Source organism: Pelecanus crispus, chromosome 19 (genome assembly GCF_030463565.1).
Source record: "Pelecanus crispus isolate bPelCri1 chromosome 19, bPelCri1.pri, whole genome shotgun sequence".
Classification (NCBI taxonomy): Eukaryota; Metazoa; Chordata; class Aves; order Pelecaniformes; family Pelecanidae; genus Pelecanus; species Pelecanus crispus.
The window spans coordinates 5730067-5749871 of NC_134661.1; the positions used below are offsets into that span (position 1 = coordinate 5730067).

The following is a 19805-nucleotide window of genomic DNA, read 5'->3' on the forward strand; positions in this document are numbered from 1 at the left end:
CCCCACGCGACTGACATTAAACAGAAGCAATTCCTTGCCCTCCAGGGTTTCAGCTTTTGGCTGAACACACTAAAGGGACTGAAAAGTGAACGAGGGGTGTCTGGGGAGTTGGATGGGAATTGATGAAACCTGATGTGGTTCTCTCTCCCTCTCTTTCTTTTCTATAAGCACTCATGTAGCTTTAAAAAAGAAAGATCAAATGGATCCTTTCTTCTTTTCAGCTGGCATTTGTCATCAGGAAAGAGGCTCTCAGAATGGCTTTGCAAGGAGCTAGGCATATTCTCTCTCATTTTGCTTCCTAGATCAAACTGTTCACAGTGAAAGTCTGAAGAGGATTGTTTTTCTTGCCTTTATCCTAGTTCTCGTCCCCAGCTCTCTCCCTCTGTTGGTTCTGCCAGTTCGACTTAAACTCCAGCGGGGCTCTGTGTGTTCCTCATAACATTGCCAGGAAAGTGTTGGAGGCAAAGATGCCCCTTGTGGTACCCAAGGCAGAAGAGATCCCAGTTTAGGCTATCTCTGTGTAGCAGGGCTGGTAAACTGAGCTGAAGCAAGCCTTGGGAGATGGACCTGGGGACAGGAGGCAGGTTTTCGCTCTACTTTTGGGCAAGTCATTTCATCCCTTTGTTCAGCTATTGCTCACATGCAGGGCTGGAGCCTGAGTGCTTGCTGGGCTCTTGGGCACCAGGCTTTCTGTGGCAAGAGCTCTGTCGCTGTGTACAGACACCAGCCAGCAGCACAAGCGGACCCTGATCTCTGTTGGGGCAGTCTGCTCCTGCTGTGATAGTGATGCTGAAGGCAGGCGGAGAGCTGAAGCACGGGGTAACCAAGTGCCAGATGTCTCAACCAGGTGATGTTTCTATAGCCCAGGGCAGGAGAGAGGATTAGTTACCAACTAGGCTCAAACACAACAGGGGATGCAGGTGTCAGGGCTGAGTGTGGCACTGCATGACTGAGTGAGTATGACGTGTCATTTGCACACCTGGTTTACACACTGCGCTGGTAATAAATTCAACTCTGGCGGAAACAATTCTTGGGAACAGCCCATCTTTGAGCCAGGCATTGAGTTGGTCCCTATGTGCTTGTGTGATTGATGTTTGGGGGTTTTTTTAAACACTGGAAAGAGTTGTTTTCCTACGGGTTCTCTGTGAGCTGTGTGTATGTCCATTTGTCTGTCTTTAGCCTGCAAGGGTTTCTTGACTTACAGCTAAGAGGCTGGGAGCATCAGTACTTTGCTGTGAGAAGGAACTGTGGGGAGAAAAATGGAGAGAGAAAGCACGGAATTAAAGAGTACAGGTTTCTAAGTCCGATAGCGCTTCAGTCTGATTCCCCAGCCTCTCCCCTTTTGCACACTTGGTGGGCCAGTTAGGACTAAGTATAGGATTATTGACCTGAGAGAGGATGGAAAGGAAAGATGGAGTGCAGCTGAAGGTAGGGAGAATGGAAGCAGAAGAAGAGGAAAGTAGAGAGTAACAGAGCAAGTGAGACTGGGGGAAATAGAGGTGGAAAGGGAGGAGGAAAAAGCTGGGGCACAGAGTTGCCTCCTGGCTCTTTCCGCCCAGACTCCTGCTCTCCCAGTCTTGGCCCCAGGCTGGCTGTGAGTGAGGCCCTGCGACGAAGAGGCAGACCAAGCAGATGGGATGAAAGCCTGATAAATAATTGTACTGCAGCCAAGCACCTAGGCATGCAGCGTGTGTGTGTGTGTATGGAGGTAAGGAGTGGGACTAAGATCCATGGCTATCCCCTTCCTTCCCACAGTGCCACTTTGGTAATAGCAAACTGATTCCTCATTTCTTTGGCTGGGCAGCCAGAGAACTAGCCACCAGCATCTTTGGTTTATCCATGTGCTCATGTGTGCCTTTTCCCCTTTCTGGGGGTTAGGAAGCAATGACTGCTGCTGCTCTTTTGCTCCTGCCTGGATGTAAAAACCAGCCATGCTTTCCTCTCCTCTCATTTGGATGGTGATGAGCAACAGTCAGGGGAGCTGTTAGAGGAAGCAATAGCCTTCTTCAGCATCCCACAGCACAATTTTTAGATGTTCCCTTGCTTTGTAGGTTCAGGGTCCTAATTCACCCATAGGCAGAGGACTAACATCAGCCTATTCTATTCTTCCATCAGCTTTGGGATTATTGGCTTGATGTACTTGGGAAAGACTAGTGTGGTTGCTGTACATACGTGCCTATGTGTATATGTAGACATGTAAAATATGTGTGTGTGCATTTAGGTACTTCTTTACAAACCTAATTATACCCCCATTATTCCCTTTTGTTTCTTACAAATTGCTGACAGTATGTGCACATTTTTGTTGGGAGGAGGGGAAAGAATTACTTGAGTAATTTTTAATTGCCTAAGAGAAGTAATTACTTTACTTTGCTTCCATAATTAAGAATAAGCAGGCCATGTGTGCCTTTTCCTAACACACAGGGGTGTTTTTATTTTTTATCTGCCTTTGTTCATTTATTCTGTGTATCTCTAGACTTAGTTTTGCATTATTCCAATTTCACACTTATATGACTATTCTGGCATGGGCAGGTCATAGATGGCAGGGCTCTAAATCAGCACTGCTTTACTTCAACTGGAGTTGCAATTAACACTGCCTTATCAGCTGCCTGGGAGAGTTAGGTGGGCAGGAAATTGGAGTAAAGCAGGGTCAGGTTGGTGTCCTATTCCTGTGTTTTCCATCAAATGGAAAGTCAGGGATGGAGGAATGCTCTAAAGATGAGCCTGGTGGAGGTGAGCCACCCAAAACAAAAGAGTGGCCTGTCCATCTTACCCTAGGTTTGTACCTACTTGGGTATTGTGCTGGAAAATGAACCACTTTAAGGCTCTGAGTCTGTTTTCTGGATAAGGGAGAAGATAGACTGAAAGTGCTCCATATCCTGTTAGCCAAATTCAAGGGGCTGTATGTGACCCAAATATATCCAATCTCCCTTGTAATCACAGAGAGAGGAAGAAAAAACCCCAATCCATGTAAAGAACCTGATTGTCATCATGCAGTGGATTTACCCTGGAGACACTCTACTGACTCTTTCCTGTAATGCTGCTGTCTGAGGGTTAGGTTTCGAGGCTGACTACGTTAATGGGTATTTTCCAGCCAGCACCACTGGGTTCTGGACCTGCCCAAGGGCAAGCGCAGAACCAGCAGCATATCAGTGTCACCTCTGCAATACTGCTTGACCCTACTGATTATCATCTCTGGGGGCAACCATGATCTTTGTTTCCCCTAGGCCAAATGGGACTCTGCCAGGGAGCGTGGAAATCCAGAACAACACCATCTACTTTAAAGGGCCTGTCTCCTACAGCGTGGCTGGCACCTACATCTGTGAGGCCTCCAACGCCATCGGTACACGGTCGGGCTTGGTGGAAGTCAATGTCACAGGTAGGAAAACACTTAGTGTGCTTTGAAAGACAGAAGAGGAGGAGGAGGAGGTGGGGAGAGAAGAGTGTGAGCGGATGGCAACTACCAGTCAGTTACATCTCCTTAACATCTGTCTTAATCACCAGTGTCTCCTTCTAGGGGTGGGGAGTTTCATGATGCAAAGGGAGCAGTGAAGTTCTTTGCTTTGCACTGGTTTGGCTTGGTTTTTTTCTCCTTTCCTCTTGTTGTCTTTTCCTTTCTTACACCAAGATACATTCAATTTGTTTCCCCCTTGTCTTCTGCTTTGGATTCAGAGAGATAGATCACTGGACATGTTGAAAGTAAAGACATGTCAGGGAGATATTTGTTAGAAGGTAGAAGAAGGAGTAGGATGAGGATATAGACTGCCATTGAGGCAGTAAAGCATGAGATGGATGAGCCATTTGTTCAGGATGATGTTTGGTGTTTCTGATGTTAGGCAATTCTCATGATTTTTCATTTGTGCTCCTTCCAATGCCGTGTTGGTCTGTGCACTTACTGACCTGGCTGCCACAGATTACCAAGAGGCTGTGAGCACTTGAGTAGCTTTGTCTGGGCTCCAGAAAGGAATAACGTAACAGGATGCAGACAATGGGAAGTGATGCTATGTGATGTCATGTGGGACAGAAGGAAATTGATGACTTGCAAATCAGTGTAGCCACAGGAGTGAGGAAAAGACATTTGGATATGCTTAGGTAGCGTTGGGGAGAGAAAGTGATGTCAAGAAATAGGTTAAAGAGAAGAAACAACATATGGCAATAGCCTGATTTCAGAGAGACAAAGTGATATTGCAAGGCATCGCTGAAGGCAAAAAGTGGCTGTTGGTGCTTTGAGAGCAGGGAAGGGAAGTTTACCCCATTCCTTTGGGGTAAAAGGAGCGATTTGTTTTATCAGTGGGTTAATGACAGGCAGTGACCAGCAGCTGCAGGTGTCACGAGAGAGATGGAGGTACCTTTGCAGTTGTGAGTTGGAGCACTGCCACGCTGCAATGAGCTCCGGGCTCTCAGGGGGTAGTGGAGGGAGTGACCATCTGATGAAGCAGCACTGCCTGCCTGGGAGTCATGGCTGGCAGCTGGGACAACTTGCCGAGGCTCTCCTCTGGCCCCCGAGCTGGCCAGCAGTGCTGTGGGGGCTCTGCGCTGGTCTCCTTTGGGTGCTCCCCCTAATCCCAGCTTGGGACCATCGCCAGGTGGGCAGGCAGCACAAACCACAGCACACGGCCACCTTTCCAGCTGGGCTTGCAGCAGGGACCGTGGGGTGTTGTAGCTCCAGACCTGCTCTCTCTGCGGAGAGCAGCGGGGCTGTGACTGCAGCCGGGTGAGCTGGAGGGCAGCCGTCTGCCTGCGACCTGCAAATGCCACAGACAGTATGGGTGCCTCCGAGCTGGGTGGGCAGTGAGGTGTGCTGGGGGCTCCCAAGGCAGGGGAAGTACAGGACAGGTTCCCAGGGTTGTTAGCTCTTCCTACTGTCCAGCCTGAGGCAAATCAGAGCGCCTGCTGTTCTGATAGCGGGCCACCTCTCTGAGCCACCCCAGTCCTTGAAGAGTTGTCTAAGCTGAGAGTGACAAAAAGGGTTTCTCGGAGGGGCCGAGCTCCAGTCCCCTCCCCCCGTTCTCTACAGTGGTAAGTGCTGAGCAAGCGTAAAGACGAGGCCTGGGCAGCTGACCTCCTGAAATTAGTAATAACACTGTGTTTGGCACCCTCACCACCTCAGTTCCCCTCTTCTGTAACATGGGTATACCAGGCTAATCTTCCTCTATCCGAGTGCGTGGAGGTCAATGGATGAGATGTGCTAATTAGATGCTAATTACCAAGTATTTATTATGATCATTATCACTGTAGCAGGCCTTTAATTCACACCTCCTGTCTTGGATCCTTGCCTGCTGAGTTGTTCCTGGTATATGCTTTTCTCTGGGGGATTTTTCATTTGCCAGTGAAAGGCACCAGAATAACAAAGCTCTTTGTTCAGGAGAGACACGGCACAGCACCCGCCCTGCCCAACAGACCGAAGCGGGGGGAAGGTCATGGCCAAAACCCATTCAGCTGCTGGCCATTTCATGGGAGTTGCCACCAAAGGCACTGCGTTTCTGGGACAGTGCAGGCAACTGCCTGGTACAAACTGAGCAGCCTTGCTTCCCATCAGCAATAGAAAACCATCCCAGGCAGTAACTAGCACCCTGGGTCACATTTGAATCAGTGATCGGAGGGAAAAAGCCTCCAAGCTCGGTCCCCAGTCGCAGAGAAGGAGGTGGGATAGGTATTGCAGAAGACTTAGAGAGGAACAGGCTCTCTTCACCGTGTCTCATTTTCCATTTCTGCATAGCCTGTATGTCCATTTCTTGCTGTCGTTCTGTCTATCCAACCCGCTGTCTCTTGCGGTGTCAGGACACATGTTCCCAAACACCAGGTACAGCCCTTTCTTCATATTTCCTGCTGCCACCTGCCACTGGCGTGTTTCATCTGTCTCAGCGCCACAATAGCGTTGCAGCCCAGGCGGGCTGCACCGACTCGCCTGCACGGGCAGGGGCTCCTCTAGGGACGAGAGGCTGTGAGTTCCCCCTCTGGGCTTCAGTCTCCCTTCCTGGTGGTTTTTCAGGGGACTGGTAGGGCATCGTTCTCGTGCTCGATCAGCGCAGTGCTGGCAAAGGGAAGTGGGGACTGGCAGGATTTCTGGGGAGTGTCTTTGGGTTGATGTTGCCTGCCTGTAATCTCAATTTATTCCCAAAGGTCCGAACTGTGGGGTCGAGGTTAAATGAGAGGGAAGGAAGGGCACACCAACAGCTGCCCTGCTAGGAGGGATTAGCAGCCAACCCGTTAGGCCAGGCCTCCACATAAAAAACCCACTTTTAATAATTCATGGGATCTGAATATGTTTATCCAGCTCTCCCTAAGGACCGATTAGGCCAGTGCTGGGGAGGGCTCAGCCGTCCTCGCTCAGCTATTACAGGTGCATTTGTTTGGGTCTTGCAGGCAATTTAGGGATTGTCAGTGGACCACGAAACCTCTTTCAAGAGCTGCATGCAATACATGGAGTTCAATCTAGTGAGCAGCCAGCCTTGGGAGAAAAAAACCAAGGCTGATGCAGAGAAAACCCTGCAGCAGCTTTTCCCCCTCCTGTCTCCCCGGGTACAGACCTCCCTCTTCCTGCCACCCAGCATCCTTCCTCCCAGCCCCGGCCCCAGAGAGGAGGAGTGCAGGGCTGGTTGAGCCCCCTCATGGGGAGGGCGATTTATTCAGAGGGAGAAGGCTGAACGCTTCTATTAGAGTTATAGCGCATTAAAGAGATTGATAAGTGGAAATTTAATATTTTATTCCAGCAATCTGTTCCTATAATAGCTTCTCCTGCCTTGCAGGACCTTTGTCAGTCTCAGCCAAGCCATGTAGTGTGACATGTAACTATTTATTACAGGCGGTTGGGTGACATAATAAAAGGCTGTGGTTATAGACTGCATGCGTATCCCTGCGTGCCTGCACACGGGTGTGGTGGTCCTGCACAGGGAGCTGGTCACATACATACACACATATGTGTGACCCCGATCTGCATCCTGGCATGCAAATGGGCCTCCCAGACCTGCATGCCTGCACAGGGATGCCCTGCTGCACAGTCACGGGTGCATGCAGGATGCAAGAGCATCAGCGCATTGGCATGTGTGAATATGCATGCATTTATGAACATGTGCTTGGCTGTATGGGCTTGTGTGAAGCAGTGCATATACATATCCTGGCCCTTGTGCCTGTGTGTACATATACATTTGTGTGTGTATGCGGGGGGACATTCACGCATTTGTGTACTGGCTTCAGCCAGAGGAAGCACAAGGAGAAAGATGTTGTTAAAACATCTCTTCTCCCCATGGGCCTTCAAGCACTAGGCAAACGTCAAAACCGAAGGAGAATCAGTGCTAGAGCTGGGGGAGCAGGGAGAGCAGAGCCTGTGCTGAGGCAGTGACCGCTATCAGCCTCTCTGCTGTAGGGCTCCTGCCTGTTTCCCGAGGCCAGGAAGGGGTCTTTTCCTCCAGGATACTGCAGGCTCCCCCGGTTGCTTGCTTGGTGTAGCCCCACTTCTGCACCCCCCAGATTTCCAGGAGACAGGACTCGATGTGCCCTGGGGAGGGGCTGTGAGGATGGGAGGCTCTGTGCTGTTCCCTGCCCAGGGCCGTGCCAGCCCGCGGGCAGGCGGCTTTGCAGCCCTGGCCTTGAATGTGCTACAGGCTGTGGGGCGGAGGAGAGGCTGGCAGGGGCCGACGGCCCCCCCGTTTGCTTGGCTTGCAGCAGCGAGTTATTTACACCCCAGCAGTGATCTTGTCCCAGCAAGGTCACTGCAAATGGCCCGTGGGGCTCCCTGGAGCCCTCTGCCATGCGATAGCAGGCCTTTGCTAAGGCTCGGAGTGCAGGAGAAAGCCTTTTCCGGGAAGCGTTAAATCCTGAGCCCAGAGCAGGTGCACCCAAAGCCCAGCCACCGGCCAGGGCCGTGCCACGCTGCACCAGCAAGCATTTGTGGCTGCTTAAGGTGGGAGGACGTAGGGCTGGGGGCTAAAGAGGAGCAAGCCTGGGGGGTCTGTCTGATGCTAATCTTCCGGATGGCGGGTAGGAGTGTCTGCTGCATCCTGTCTGATGGCATCTGTGCCAACGGCCCCTGCGGGACCAGCACTTGATTGACAAGCGATAGGTGACCTGACAGAGAGATTAAAACGTAAGACATGTTTGGCATCTGGCCTAAAAGCCGTCACACTCTGAAATGCCAGCGGCAGCTGCTAAACTTCTGGATTTGTTGCCAGTGGTTTTTCCACCCCCACTGCCTCCTCTCCCCCCCACTATGCTCCACACAAGGAGAGCAGAAATCCCTGGTAGGCAGAGGAAAGGCGGGATCCCTTGAAGCTGGAGCTGGGCATGCATAGGTGCAAGGGCTGTTGTGACGGAAAAAGGACAGGAGTGCTACGGACTTCTCAAATTGCAGCCCTATCTGGGCTGAGGCAGGTCCAGAGGTATCGCCCTATCTTCAGTCATGTACACGTCTGTAACACAGTGGGTCAAAGTCCTGGGATAATTTGGCGTGGACTGTACTGGCAGGGAAAGTTTGCCGTCAGCAATCTGTCTTGTAAAAAAACCCACATGATCACCACTGTATTTGCTGAGGCCATCTGGGAACTGGGAAGCTCCACGAGCCCATCGGAATTAAGGTTCCTGCTCCTCCCCGGAGCTGCTGCTTGCCCTGGCTAGAGCTGGCCAAAAGCCCCTGCTTCCCATTGGAGCAGGTGTTTGACTTTGCAAGGCAGAAGGAAATCCAGGGCCTTCCTCTGGAGGAGCTTTATGCAAGGAGCAGCTTGGGCTGACACATGTCAAAAGGTAATTTCTCATGGAGTTCGACATTTCCCTCAATGCCCAAGGCTACAGTGAGAATCTCAGCTGGTGCTGGGTTTTTCCTTGGCCCTTATGATTGAAGGGAAAAGGATGGAAATGTGACTTCAAGAAAAAATGTGTCCACAAGAAGTAGTATCTTTTAAAATATCTAAGCAGTGTGATGAGCAGAAGGGCTTTTGAAAGCTGGTTTCCTGTGGATCTGCATATCATAGAAGAATTACTTGGTGTCTAAAAATACGCTTTTTCTGATCTGGGCCCTTCCTGCCCTTAGGAGAAGCCTCTTGTCCCTGTGGGTTCTCTGATGTCTAATGAGGTTTAGCTCCCACCTCTGCCAGGGATCTCACTCCGGCTCTCTCCACAAGCTTTATGATAGGGGTAATTTTGGCTCATTCTTCTGTCAGATAGCACTGAAATCGGCCAGCAGGTTCAAAAAGCGTTAGATAAGAGATTGATGGACAGGCAGGATGATTTGCATACGTCTCATTTTTATTGGAATCAGCCATTAAAAGAAAGATGTGATTTTTAAAACGTGTATTTTTGAAGCCTCTCTCATGATGGGGAAGGCCTGGTTTGTCCCTGCAGTGGCAGCACTGCTATGCCCCTGGGTGCTGCGGGGAGACAGCAGGAGCCGGGGCAGGGAGACGCTCGAGCCCTCCTCCTTGCACGGGGGGGATCAAAGAGAACCTGTGGGCTCGGCCGACTGCCAGAGCGAAGCCCAGGGTGACCCCGTCTCCCTGCGCTCCCAGCTGCCGCCCCAGAGGTCCGGCTCCTGGCACGGGGACAGGAAGCTGCGCTGAATGCAACAGCTGGCAGAGCCGGGCAGCGGGCAGATAGTGTTGCTGCTCTAATTCCTATTCATACAGCACTCCCTCTTTTTATGAGGGCTGGGGGGGTAGCAGGAGGAGGGGGGAGGCTTTTTATGCTGGCATTAAAGCCTAGCTTGTTCCCCCTCCCTCCACTCCGCTGTCTCCTGTTTCTCCAGTCCGCTTTTCACAGCAGCTTTAATTCTCTCCAGACTCTTCCTAATGGATTTTTCACATGGGGCCCCCAGCACGCTCAGGCATCGCACCAGTTTCCAGAAATTTCACGCACCCCTCAAACACAAAAAGGGGATCCTTTTCCCACACTTTCCCCTCTCTCCCCGGGCGGCAGTTCTGCTCTCTTTCGCACCCCAGGCACGAAACTCGGTGGGCAGAGGGGTAAATCCCCCTTTGTGGGGCTGACAGACACCTGCAGAGAGGCGGGCCTGTCCCGGGGCATTCATTAACCGGGCTGCCGCAGGCCCGGGCCGTGGCGGAGGCCGCAGGCGTGCCAGGCTGTGCCCGGCAGCGGCGGGGCGCGGGGATGCCGGCCAGGGCCGGGCTCTGGGGCAGGGCCGGAGGAGGGCAGCCATAGAATCATAGAATCCTAGAATCGTTTAGGTTGGAAAAGACCTTTCAGATCATCCAGTCCAACCATTAACCTACACTGCCACGTCCACCACTAAACCAGTTCAGGGTAGAGTAGCAATTTCATGTTTCCTGGCTTGGTGGCTGGATTATTTTTTAATGAAAGTAAAAACTAGGAATCGTTAAGGTTGGAAAGGACCTGTAATTGTAAGATCATCAGTCCAACATCAACCCAACACCCCCATGCCCACTAAACCATGTCCCAAAGTGCCACCTCTGCCCGTTTCTTGAACACTTCCAGGGATGGGACTCCCCCACCTCTCTGGGCAGCCTGTTCCAGTGCCTGACTACCCTTTCCGTGAAGAAATTTTTCCTAATATCCAACCTAAACCTCCCCTGGCGCAGCTTGAGGCCATTTCCTCTTGTCCTAGTTCCTTGGGAGCAGAGCCCGACCCCCGTCCCTGCCCCCTCCTGCCAGGAGCTGCAGAGCGATCAGGCCTCCCCTCAGCCTCCTCTCTCCAGGCCGGACACCCCAGCTCCCTCAGCCGCTCCCCCTCAGCCCTGTGGGCCCCGCTGCGGGGCCGGGGCGCAGGGCGCACGCTGCTCCCCGCTCGCCACCCGGCCTTGCCAAGGGGCCTTGTCGCAGGGCAGAGGCACGCCGGGCCGGGGACCGCCCCCCCCCCGTTGCCGGCTCAGCCCGGGCTCGCCGCTCGCTGCGGCCCCGCGGCCCCGGCGGGGCTGCGGCCGTGCCCGCCCCTGCGCCGCGCCCGCCGCGGCCTGCAGCGCCATCCAGCGGCGGGGGGGTGCGCCCGCCCGGCTCACCCGCGCCGCGCTGGGAGCCGGCCCCCAGGCGGGGCTCGGCCCCGGCCCCCGCCGCACGGGGTCACGGAGCGCTTGGGGGGGGCAGGGCCCTTCAGAGCCCCCCCAGCCCAGCCCCTGCAGTGCCAGGGACAGCTTTAACCAGCCCAGGGTGCTCAGAGCCCCGGCCAGCCTGGCCTGGGATGTTCCCGGGGATGGGGCCTCCACCGCCTCTCTGGGCAGCCCCTTCCAGTGCCGCACCACCCGCATTGTAAAAAATTCCTTCCTTATATCCAGTCTAAATCTATTCTGCTTTAGTTCAAATCCATTATTCCTCGTCCGGTGGCATCCCCAGAGCCACTCGCTTTTCCAGGCTCCAGGGGAGTGCGGTGGGCGGGCGAGGGGGGAGGAAGCTGTGGAGGGGATGATTTCGGCTGCTGGCTTGCGATCTGCCCGTCTTTCTTCTCCCCCTCTTCCCACAGTTTGGTTTTGTTTTCTCTGGCATGGGAACTGGGCCACTGCGAGGAGGATGGGGATGGGATCGGAGCAGAAAATAGTTCCTTCCTCGAACAACGTGTGAAATCCAGCACAGCGGCGTGTTAGTTTTCATGTCCACGGCACTGGCGGTGGCAGGGGGGTGGCATGTGGGCGAGCGCTATCGCAGGGGCGGGTGGCACGAAGGGCAGGAAGAAAATAAATATATATATAAGAAAGGTAGAAAAACATTCCCCCTTTCACTTCATGCATCCAACCTGGGCTGTTAATGAGGCTTTTAATAGAAAAGTGGGCCAAGCTCCTTTTGAAACTGTGCACAGACTCCCCCTCTCAGCTCTGTGTGTTTTCCAGAGCTGGGAGGCAGAGGGGGTCAGTGTGGCTTTAGGGACCCCGTGCCCAGGCACACCATATCTGGGTCTTGTCAGGGTGGGGGATTGGGACCCCTGGTCCCATGCACAACATCAGCCTTGCTGTGGGAAAAAGCGAGGTGGGAAGAGGCTTCAGATCGGAGCTGTGGAGTGGGGGAAAATCAAAGATATAGCCCCTGGGATCTGAGCCAGGTTGCTGGGCTTTCCCTGCACCCACTTAAGCTCCAGGTGGACCCCTGCTTTGTGCACAGTTTTGGGAGTTGGGCACCACAGGGTTGCAGAGGCTGTGATGGCAAGGAGCGGGCCTGGAGAGGTGGCATGGGCACGGGTGGCAAGAGCTCTGTGGATGCTTGTATGGTTGAAGTTGAGCCCTCAGCAGCCAGGACTACCAGGGGATGGACGTGACATTTCTTGCTGTCTCTGCAAAGAGGTTTTTGCATTAACCAGCTGGCTATGACAAGCCTTCTGTTGATGCAACATGTGGTTTTGGCTTTCCAGAACCCAGCCCCAGCTCCCTATGCAGAAATACATGCCCTTGCTCCTGCTCTGAAGGCTGTCTTTGGAAAGAGATGCTGGCTCCTGCCTGCACAGCATCTTGCTCCTTGTTCTGGCTGCAGCAGGGAGCCCCTCCATCTGCCTGTCCCCCAGCCCGTTCTGCCCAGTGTGCTGCTCTGTGCGTGGTTTCAGGCTCATGAAGCTTTGCTCAAGGCAAGTCAGCACTGCAGAAACCAAGATGCTGTTGTTGGAATGATGTCTCAGGAAAGGCAGGAATGAAACAGCTCTCAGGCACAGGCAAAACATTTACGCAGCAAGGATCAGGCCAGCAATCGCTCGAATTCAGTACCCTTGTCCAAAATCTGCAGCTGTTTCAGGAACTGCCTCTACCCGGGGGAAGCTCTTTTCTCCCTTCTTCCTTAGCGGCTGGGCTAAGCTGTGCTGCAGGGAAACCCGCTCCCTGCTCAGCTCCTGCTTGTTCGGGCCTTCCTGCCCTAACCCAGAAACGTGGCTGCCAGCAGCAGGCAGTCCCGCAGGCGCATGGAGAGGCGGCAGGAATCAGACTCTGCCTCATAACCCTTTCGAATTTGCTGCCTTTGAGCCCTTCCCTCCCCATCGCCCCATCCTGGCTGCTGTTCTGGGAGCGCGTGTTGAGATTGCAAGTCGGTCTGCACCTCTCCTTGGCTGCCAGGGTAAGAAGTGAGGGCCAGGACACTCCTGAGCAGCAATAATGGCTTGCAGTTATGAGCAGGGCTGGCAGACAGGCCTCGGGGGTGGAAAAAGCAGCATGAGGGGTCTGAGCATGGTGTGCAAGGGCAAGACTGCCAGGGGGCATTAACCAGGTGCCTGCTGGCTAAATTCAGAGGCAGGTGAAGGACTGACAACCGTGTGGTGCTTAAAGCCTCATGGACGCAGATGCTCAACAGGCAGTTTGTGAAAGCTGAGCTTGGCCAGGGGCTGTAACTGTGCCCAGGGAGTGTTAGGAAGGTTGATTTAAGTCCTGGATCAAACTTTATCTGTGCCAGAGTGTAGGTGTTGAACTGCATGAAAGAGAAGAGAGCTTCTTTCTCATCTCTTTTCTTTCTCTCTTTAGAGTTATTTATTTTTTTAAATAGGTCAGGGTAACTGTAGGAACAAGATTAGCATGAGTGGTGGCACTGTGCTGGCCACAGTCATAGCAGAAGAAAAAGAAGCAGTGGGAGGTCTGTGTCCCTGTGCTGCAGAGCACAGCTGGGTCAGCAAGCAGGTTCAGGAGCCAGCCATGACCCTGACCAGCACTGTGCAGCTGCAGATCGCTTGTGGGGTGGGGGGGAGGAGAGATCACAAGGTGCCGCTGCCTTCTGGCCCGACCTAGACTGGTTGGGGTCAGGCCGGGTTGGGATGACGAGGAGGGGGTTGCAAAGCTGGCAGGTCCAGCGTGGCATCTACAGGAGCAGTCGTGGCAGCTCGGTGCCCGCTCTTGGGTGAGGTTTGGGTCTTGCTCCCCGGCAGGAGCACCCTGGGGCTGTCGGTATGCTCTGGCAAACTGGACCTGAAATGCCACCCAGTAAAATGGAAAGCATCTGGACTCAAGGCACTGGGCTTGTGGGATCTGAGCACATCTGGAGAAACCAGGTGGGGCGGGGAGGGAAACACTGCTTCCAGCCCGCTGGGCTCCTGCATGAGGCTTGGCGAGCTTGGCACGGCACGCTGCGTTCCCCTTGCTAAGGCAGAGCTCCTGTGCGCTGACCCCTGTGAGGACGCACCCTTTCCCCCTTCCCTAGTTTTTCCCTTCCCTGTTCCTTACCCTCATCTTCCCACCCCCTCACCCCCCAAAAATGGCAATGAAAGCATGGAGGGAGGGCGCGTTTCCGCATGGTTTGACACTGTTCCCCCTTCCATCTGTCTTTTCCTACCCAGAATTCCCCTACACCCCGTCTCCAATCGATGATCGCAAATCCATGGTGCAGCCGAACATCCCCACACCGGTGATTGGGGGCATAGTGGGAGGAGTCTCGCTGGTCCTGGTGGTGGCCGTGGTGCTCTTTGTGGTACTCCGGCGCCGGCGTCACACCTTCAAGGGTGACTACAGCACAAAGAAGCACGTGTACGGCAATGGCTACAGCAAGGCTGGCATCCCGCAGCATCATCCCCCCATGGCCCAAAACCTCCAGTACCCCGACGACTCGGACGATGAGAAGAAGCCGGGCCCACTGGGCAGCAGCACCTATGAAGATGAGGACGAGGATACAGGAGGTGAGCGCAAGCTGGGTGGCCCCAACAAATATGAGGAGGATGCTAAGCGGCCTTACTTCACGGTAGACGAGGGGGAGGCGCACCCTGAACCTTACGACGAAAGGACACTCGGCTTCCAGTACGACCCCGAGCAGCTTGACATAGCGGAGAACATGGTCTCACAGAACGACGGATCTTTTATTTCCAAAAAGGAGTGGTATGTGTAGCTCGGCACCCCACTGCTACACACACACACACACACAGAGGTACACGAGTGATGCCCTCCCACTCCCCCTGCATCCCTGCCGAGCGGAGCCGAGCGTGCCGCGGCCGCTTGCACACACACTGCACGCACGCTCACCCCCTGCACACCCACACACACCCCCGGCCAGCCCTGGGCGCTCGGCAGAGACTTTGGATGCTTCCAGCACTGGCAGGAAGGGCGGGCTGGGGCAAGCGGGGAGGGAGGGCAGCTTTGCTTACAGATCATTTTTGGGGCGTACGGGAGGTGGGAGGTTGGGTAATTATTTTCTCGGTTTTGGTTTTGCTTTTTAATTTCTCTTGACGATTTTTGTCCCCTTCTGTGGTGTTTGTATTGGTCGGTGGCTTAGGTGTTACTATTTGCTTTAACGACTGTTGCCCAGCCTGTATATTACACTCTGTTTGTGTCTTCATGTCTCGGAGTGCCCTTCAGCCCCACTTCCCTCCCCGAGGTTCCTCCTCCCACCCCTGAAACACTGGAATTTGTTTGTATGTTGTCTTCTTTGGTTTTTTTTAACCTTGGGAGGGGTCAAGTGGGCTGTCCGTAGAAGGGCAGAGGCCAGGAAAGTTTATGGCAGTGGAAACATAGGTGCCATTATCAGATTTTTCCTAATCACTTTCTTTTCAGTGGGGTCTGAGTAGCATTCCCATTGCCCACTGCACGCCTGGGGAGATCCACTCCCAGTTTTTAATGATTCAGTAAAAGGAAAATGAGGAGAAAGGGGGGAGAAAAAGCCCTAGAACAAACCCCAGGTGCATGGGCTGATAGCAGGGCAAGGAAACAGAGCTGCCATTTTCCTCCTACAATTTATTATTTCCTGGCTTTTCATTTTCTGTCTTTCTTTGAGTGTTCTTTTAAAAGAAAGAAAAGGAGTATTTATTGCTGACATTTTTTCCCCTGTGATGGCTCAGAGAAATGCTGGCTCTTTTTGTTCTTGTTGCTGTTGTTGTTGCTAGTACCAGCCACAGAGCAGTTAACTCTGGCACAGCGGTCCTGCACGGCATGCCATGCACACACCTTGCTGCCATTGCCTGGGGAAGGGAACCAGCCCATACCACTTCACTTCTCCCACAAACGCACTGCCTTCAGCTCTGGTCTGCAGACCCTGGCAGAGCAGATCTCCCAGGGTACCATCCAGTGTCTCTGAGGGCTTCGGTACAGGATCAGGCCCCTAAGTTTTATTATACCACGAAGACTTAATTGTTATGTGTTTACACTTTTTTTCTTTTTTGGGTCAGAGCATGGGGGTGCTTCTCTCTAACTCTCCTAGCAACAACCCCAACCCTTAGATATATTGCTTAGTCTGCATTGATTGCCACTTTTTCAATATCACATCCCTCTTCTAAGCAAAGGCTTGGTAGACAGGGCAGGAGTGAGTGAGCCTGGGGTATTGATCTCGTCCTCCTTCCCTTGAGCCACTGCATTGTGATGGGGAGGCTTGGATTGCTGCTATCTCTGCTCTGTGGATAAAGGGGATTCCTGACTTCAGGGCCCTCTGTCTCACACTGACCGTATCCAAATTAGATTTGCTGGGTTGGGGCTTATTTTTCTTCTTGTGGGTTGTTTTTTTTTTTTTTAATTTGATGTATAAATAAATCTTTTGTTTGAAAAGAAATCCCCAGTTTTCTGAGCTGTATTATCATGCACATCTAAAAATAGCAGGACTAATTCTCCTCCTGCCTTACCCGCTGGGTTTTGTTCCATAGCATCCAGCGGTTATCCTGGTACAAAAGGGAGGGTGAAGAGACAGACCCACGCAGATGAGTCAAGGTCAGATCTCTGATCCAGGCAGCCTCCAGTGCTTTCCTTTAGTGTGAGGTGCTTGGTCCAGACAACATGAAGCTCAGCCTGAGCCACGCACAGTTTGTAGCTTGCTCTTACTGTGTTAGTGGTGTAGGGGAGTGGGAAATCCAGCTGTTAACGCTGTAATCTTTCTGCTGTTCCTGCCAGCCCTGCAGGCTTCCTGGCTTCTGGCAGAACAGCCAAATGCCACAGGAAGGCTGCTTTATGTCCGCTCAAAGCAGGGCCGACAGAGATTCCCTCAGGATCTCTCGGGCTGAACCCTAAAAAGTACCGCTAAACCTTCCCGTGTCTGTCCACTGCCATCAGGAGCACCCTGCTACTGAGCAACCCCCCGATAAAGGATATGAAATCCCTAACATCTCTCCATATTCTGATACTAGTAGGGGCTCTCTATACTAGTAGGGGCTGATTATTAGGGGTGGTTGTAAACCTGCAGAGGGAATGACTTCCCTCCAGTGCCTTGGGATAACAGCATGCACAGGGCTTTAATTCCCTGAAGTGTGAACCCTGTAATCTGGTCAGGACAGAGCAGCATTGCTGAGCACTGTACCTTAGCCACAGCTTGCTTTAATGTGACATGGGGTATGCTGCAGAGCCTGCACAGTTTGTGATTCAGAGAGAATTCTCAACAAAGTCCATCTCTCAAGTGAATAATCCTTTAGATCTGAATTTCACAACTAGGCTCTAAAAAGGGTTGTGACAACATCAACACCAAACTCTGGGTGGTCCACGACCAAGCGCAGAGTGGAAATCAGTGGCACAGACCCTCTGCAAATCGCCCCCAGCATAGATACATACTGCGAGGAGATGGATTTGTAAGAAAACAGCCTTTTATAAAATCTGCAGGGACCAGCAGCGATTCTTTCATGTTCTGCATTAGCCACAGGCAGGGGCTACTGATCTGATCTGGCAAATTCACATTTCAGTGACTCCACAGCAAGTGCGGGGCCCTAGCCCAGAGTGAAGTTGTGTCCTAAAGACCAAAGGTACAAAGCCTTGCAAATGGAGCAGACAGGCCTGGGAGAGAATGGGACAGTATGACTGTTCCTGAGTTAAGATATGGCTTGCAGGAAATATGAACAAGAAGTCCTAAGAAATATGCTTTGGTAGTTATTAGCCTTGCACTTAGAGGTGTCATTTTTTGAGATGTAGCCTCCTTGGCTTATTCATTGCCTATTCACAGTGTCAACATAGTTAGCTGAATGGGGGCTCAGAAAACCAGTGGGACTCAGAGAAAGAAAAGGAGATAGCAAAGCAATAAGGCATTCCCAAGTCAGAGCCTATATACAGTTCCCTTTCTGCTATATCACACTTTTTGCTCCCCAGTACTGCACCAGCACAAGTCTGGGAAAGAGCTCAGCCACTTAGCTCATCAGTGTGGTTCAGAAGAGGGGTCAAATGATTATTTTTCATCCAGAACCTCAGCAAGCCTGGAGTGGAAGATCCTTAGACAGTATTGCCTGGCACAGCAGTGAGGTACCCTGCAAGTTCAAGGTTCAATAGCCCATTTCTCTCATCCTTGGGCGCTTCAGCTTCACTCCAATGGTGCAATTATCCCCACAGCCATAGAGAAGTGCCACCTCTGTGCAGTGATTTGCTTCTTGCTGTCCCTTGCAAGGTCAGCTAATTGGCCAAGAGACTCTTGGGGTGGTAATTAGCCAAGTGATTAGCCATTAATCCATAGCAAGGTAGGAGAAAAAAGGGGGGGGGGAACAAAACAAAACAGATTGATGTTTCATCTGAGAGCCGTTTTGATCCAGTAATAGCATCACTTCCTTCTCCGGGTTAAATTGCTCTGAGGGGGCCCTTGAAGGTAATTAGATCAGGTTTTCCACCAGCACTGGGAAGAAAGTGGTACCTGTCTCTACCCAAATGTGAGGGTGAGCTCAGCAGAGATGCCAAATTGAAGACCATGTGCATCCTGCTTCCTGGGAGGTTCTGCAGGGGAGTCAAGGTACTGGAGACCTTGCAGTACTCACCCTGGGGGAGCAATCTGCCTGGTAGCCCCAAGGGCCTCCCGGTGCCTGGGCTTCGAGGGAGGCAGAGGGGCAATCGGTTCTTTCCTTGGGGGATGGTGTGACTTGACCCTTTGTGCCTCAATTTCTTGCAATGGGCCAGATTCTGGCAGGCTGGACTCAAGCTGTTGATTTTAAGTGGTGACGCACTTTTCAGAGCTGCGCACATGAGCTCCCAGGCTGGGGCCGGCTGGGCCACCTCTCCGAGAGACCCTCAGGCTGCCTCAAGTGAAAAATCCCCTGCTGTTCTGCCCCCCTTCCATCAGAGGTGCTAAGGAGGTATAAAACATCCCTGTGGGATCTGGCAAAGAGCAAGCGGAAGCTTCCATTTGGGAGATGGAAGCTGTTTGCTGTGGCATCCCTGCTTCACAGCCAGCAGCAGAGGATGGGGTGGGGAGCCCCAGGCTACCCCTCCGGTCAGGGTGAAGCACGTCCCCATCCTCTCACAGGTCCCAGCACCTGCTGCGAGCACAGCACTGGCTGCCTCTCCACCTAGGTGCTAGGGAGCTGCTGCTCTCCAGGAAATGCCCCGTTTTCACTGGACCTGAACTGGTGTGTCGCATTAGTTACACCCGAGTTGGCTGTCTGCCTGGGAAGCGCTGTCGCCCTGCCTGGGGACTGGGTGTTGGTAAAGTGCCTCGGTGGCACGGCCGGTTGCCGTACCTCCATTTGAAGGGATCATTGTCCAGATCCCTTTGCTGGGTTCTTGCCCGTGAAGAGACTTATCAGCAGGGTGCTTTTCCCTTCCCAACCCCTGATCCTGGATGGTAACTGGAGGCAAAACCTTTGGTACCTCAAGATTAAGACGGGCAGATGGGAAAGCTGAATGGGTGGATGAGAGGGAGGTCAGTCTGAGCCCTGTGGTACATCACTCCGGGTCTCACCACCATCTCAGCAAAGAAAATGCAGGTGAATTTGGGCCGAGCCCCCAGGTCCTTCTGTGTGTGTGTTCAGGGAGCCATACTGAAGCAGACGCATCTGTGTCACAACCCAAAACGAGCCTGTAGTTTATGTACAAAGACACCCCAGCTGTTTTCCTGCTGGGGCTTATCTCTAGGATTATTCATTGCAATTCACCCTAGTGATGTTATTTTCCCTTATTTAATTACCAGATTTTTTTTCCCCTGTTGTTAAATCATTTTCATTCAGCCAGGGGAAAAAAAAAAAAAAGAAAAAATCCTGAAGATTTCTTAGTAAAAAGAATCAAACAAACTGA

The 19805-nt window shown here is 52.6% G+C and overlaps 1 protein-coding gene across 1 annotated transcript in view; it reads left to right on the plus strand.

The window, feature by feature from the left end:
- NECTIN1 (nectin cell adhesion molecule 1) overlaps positions 1-19805 on the plus strand; it is a 104612-nt gene that overhangs the window by 50660 nt on the left and 34147 nt on the right. The window contains exon 5 of the mRNA XM_075723346.1: positions 3225-3376. Coding sequence (XP_075579461.1) covers positions 3225-3376 — 152 coding nt within the window. The remainder of the gene's footprint in view (positions 1-3224; positions 3377-19805) is intronic.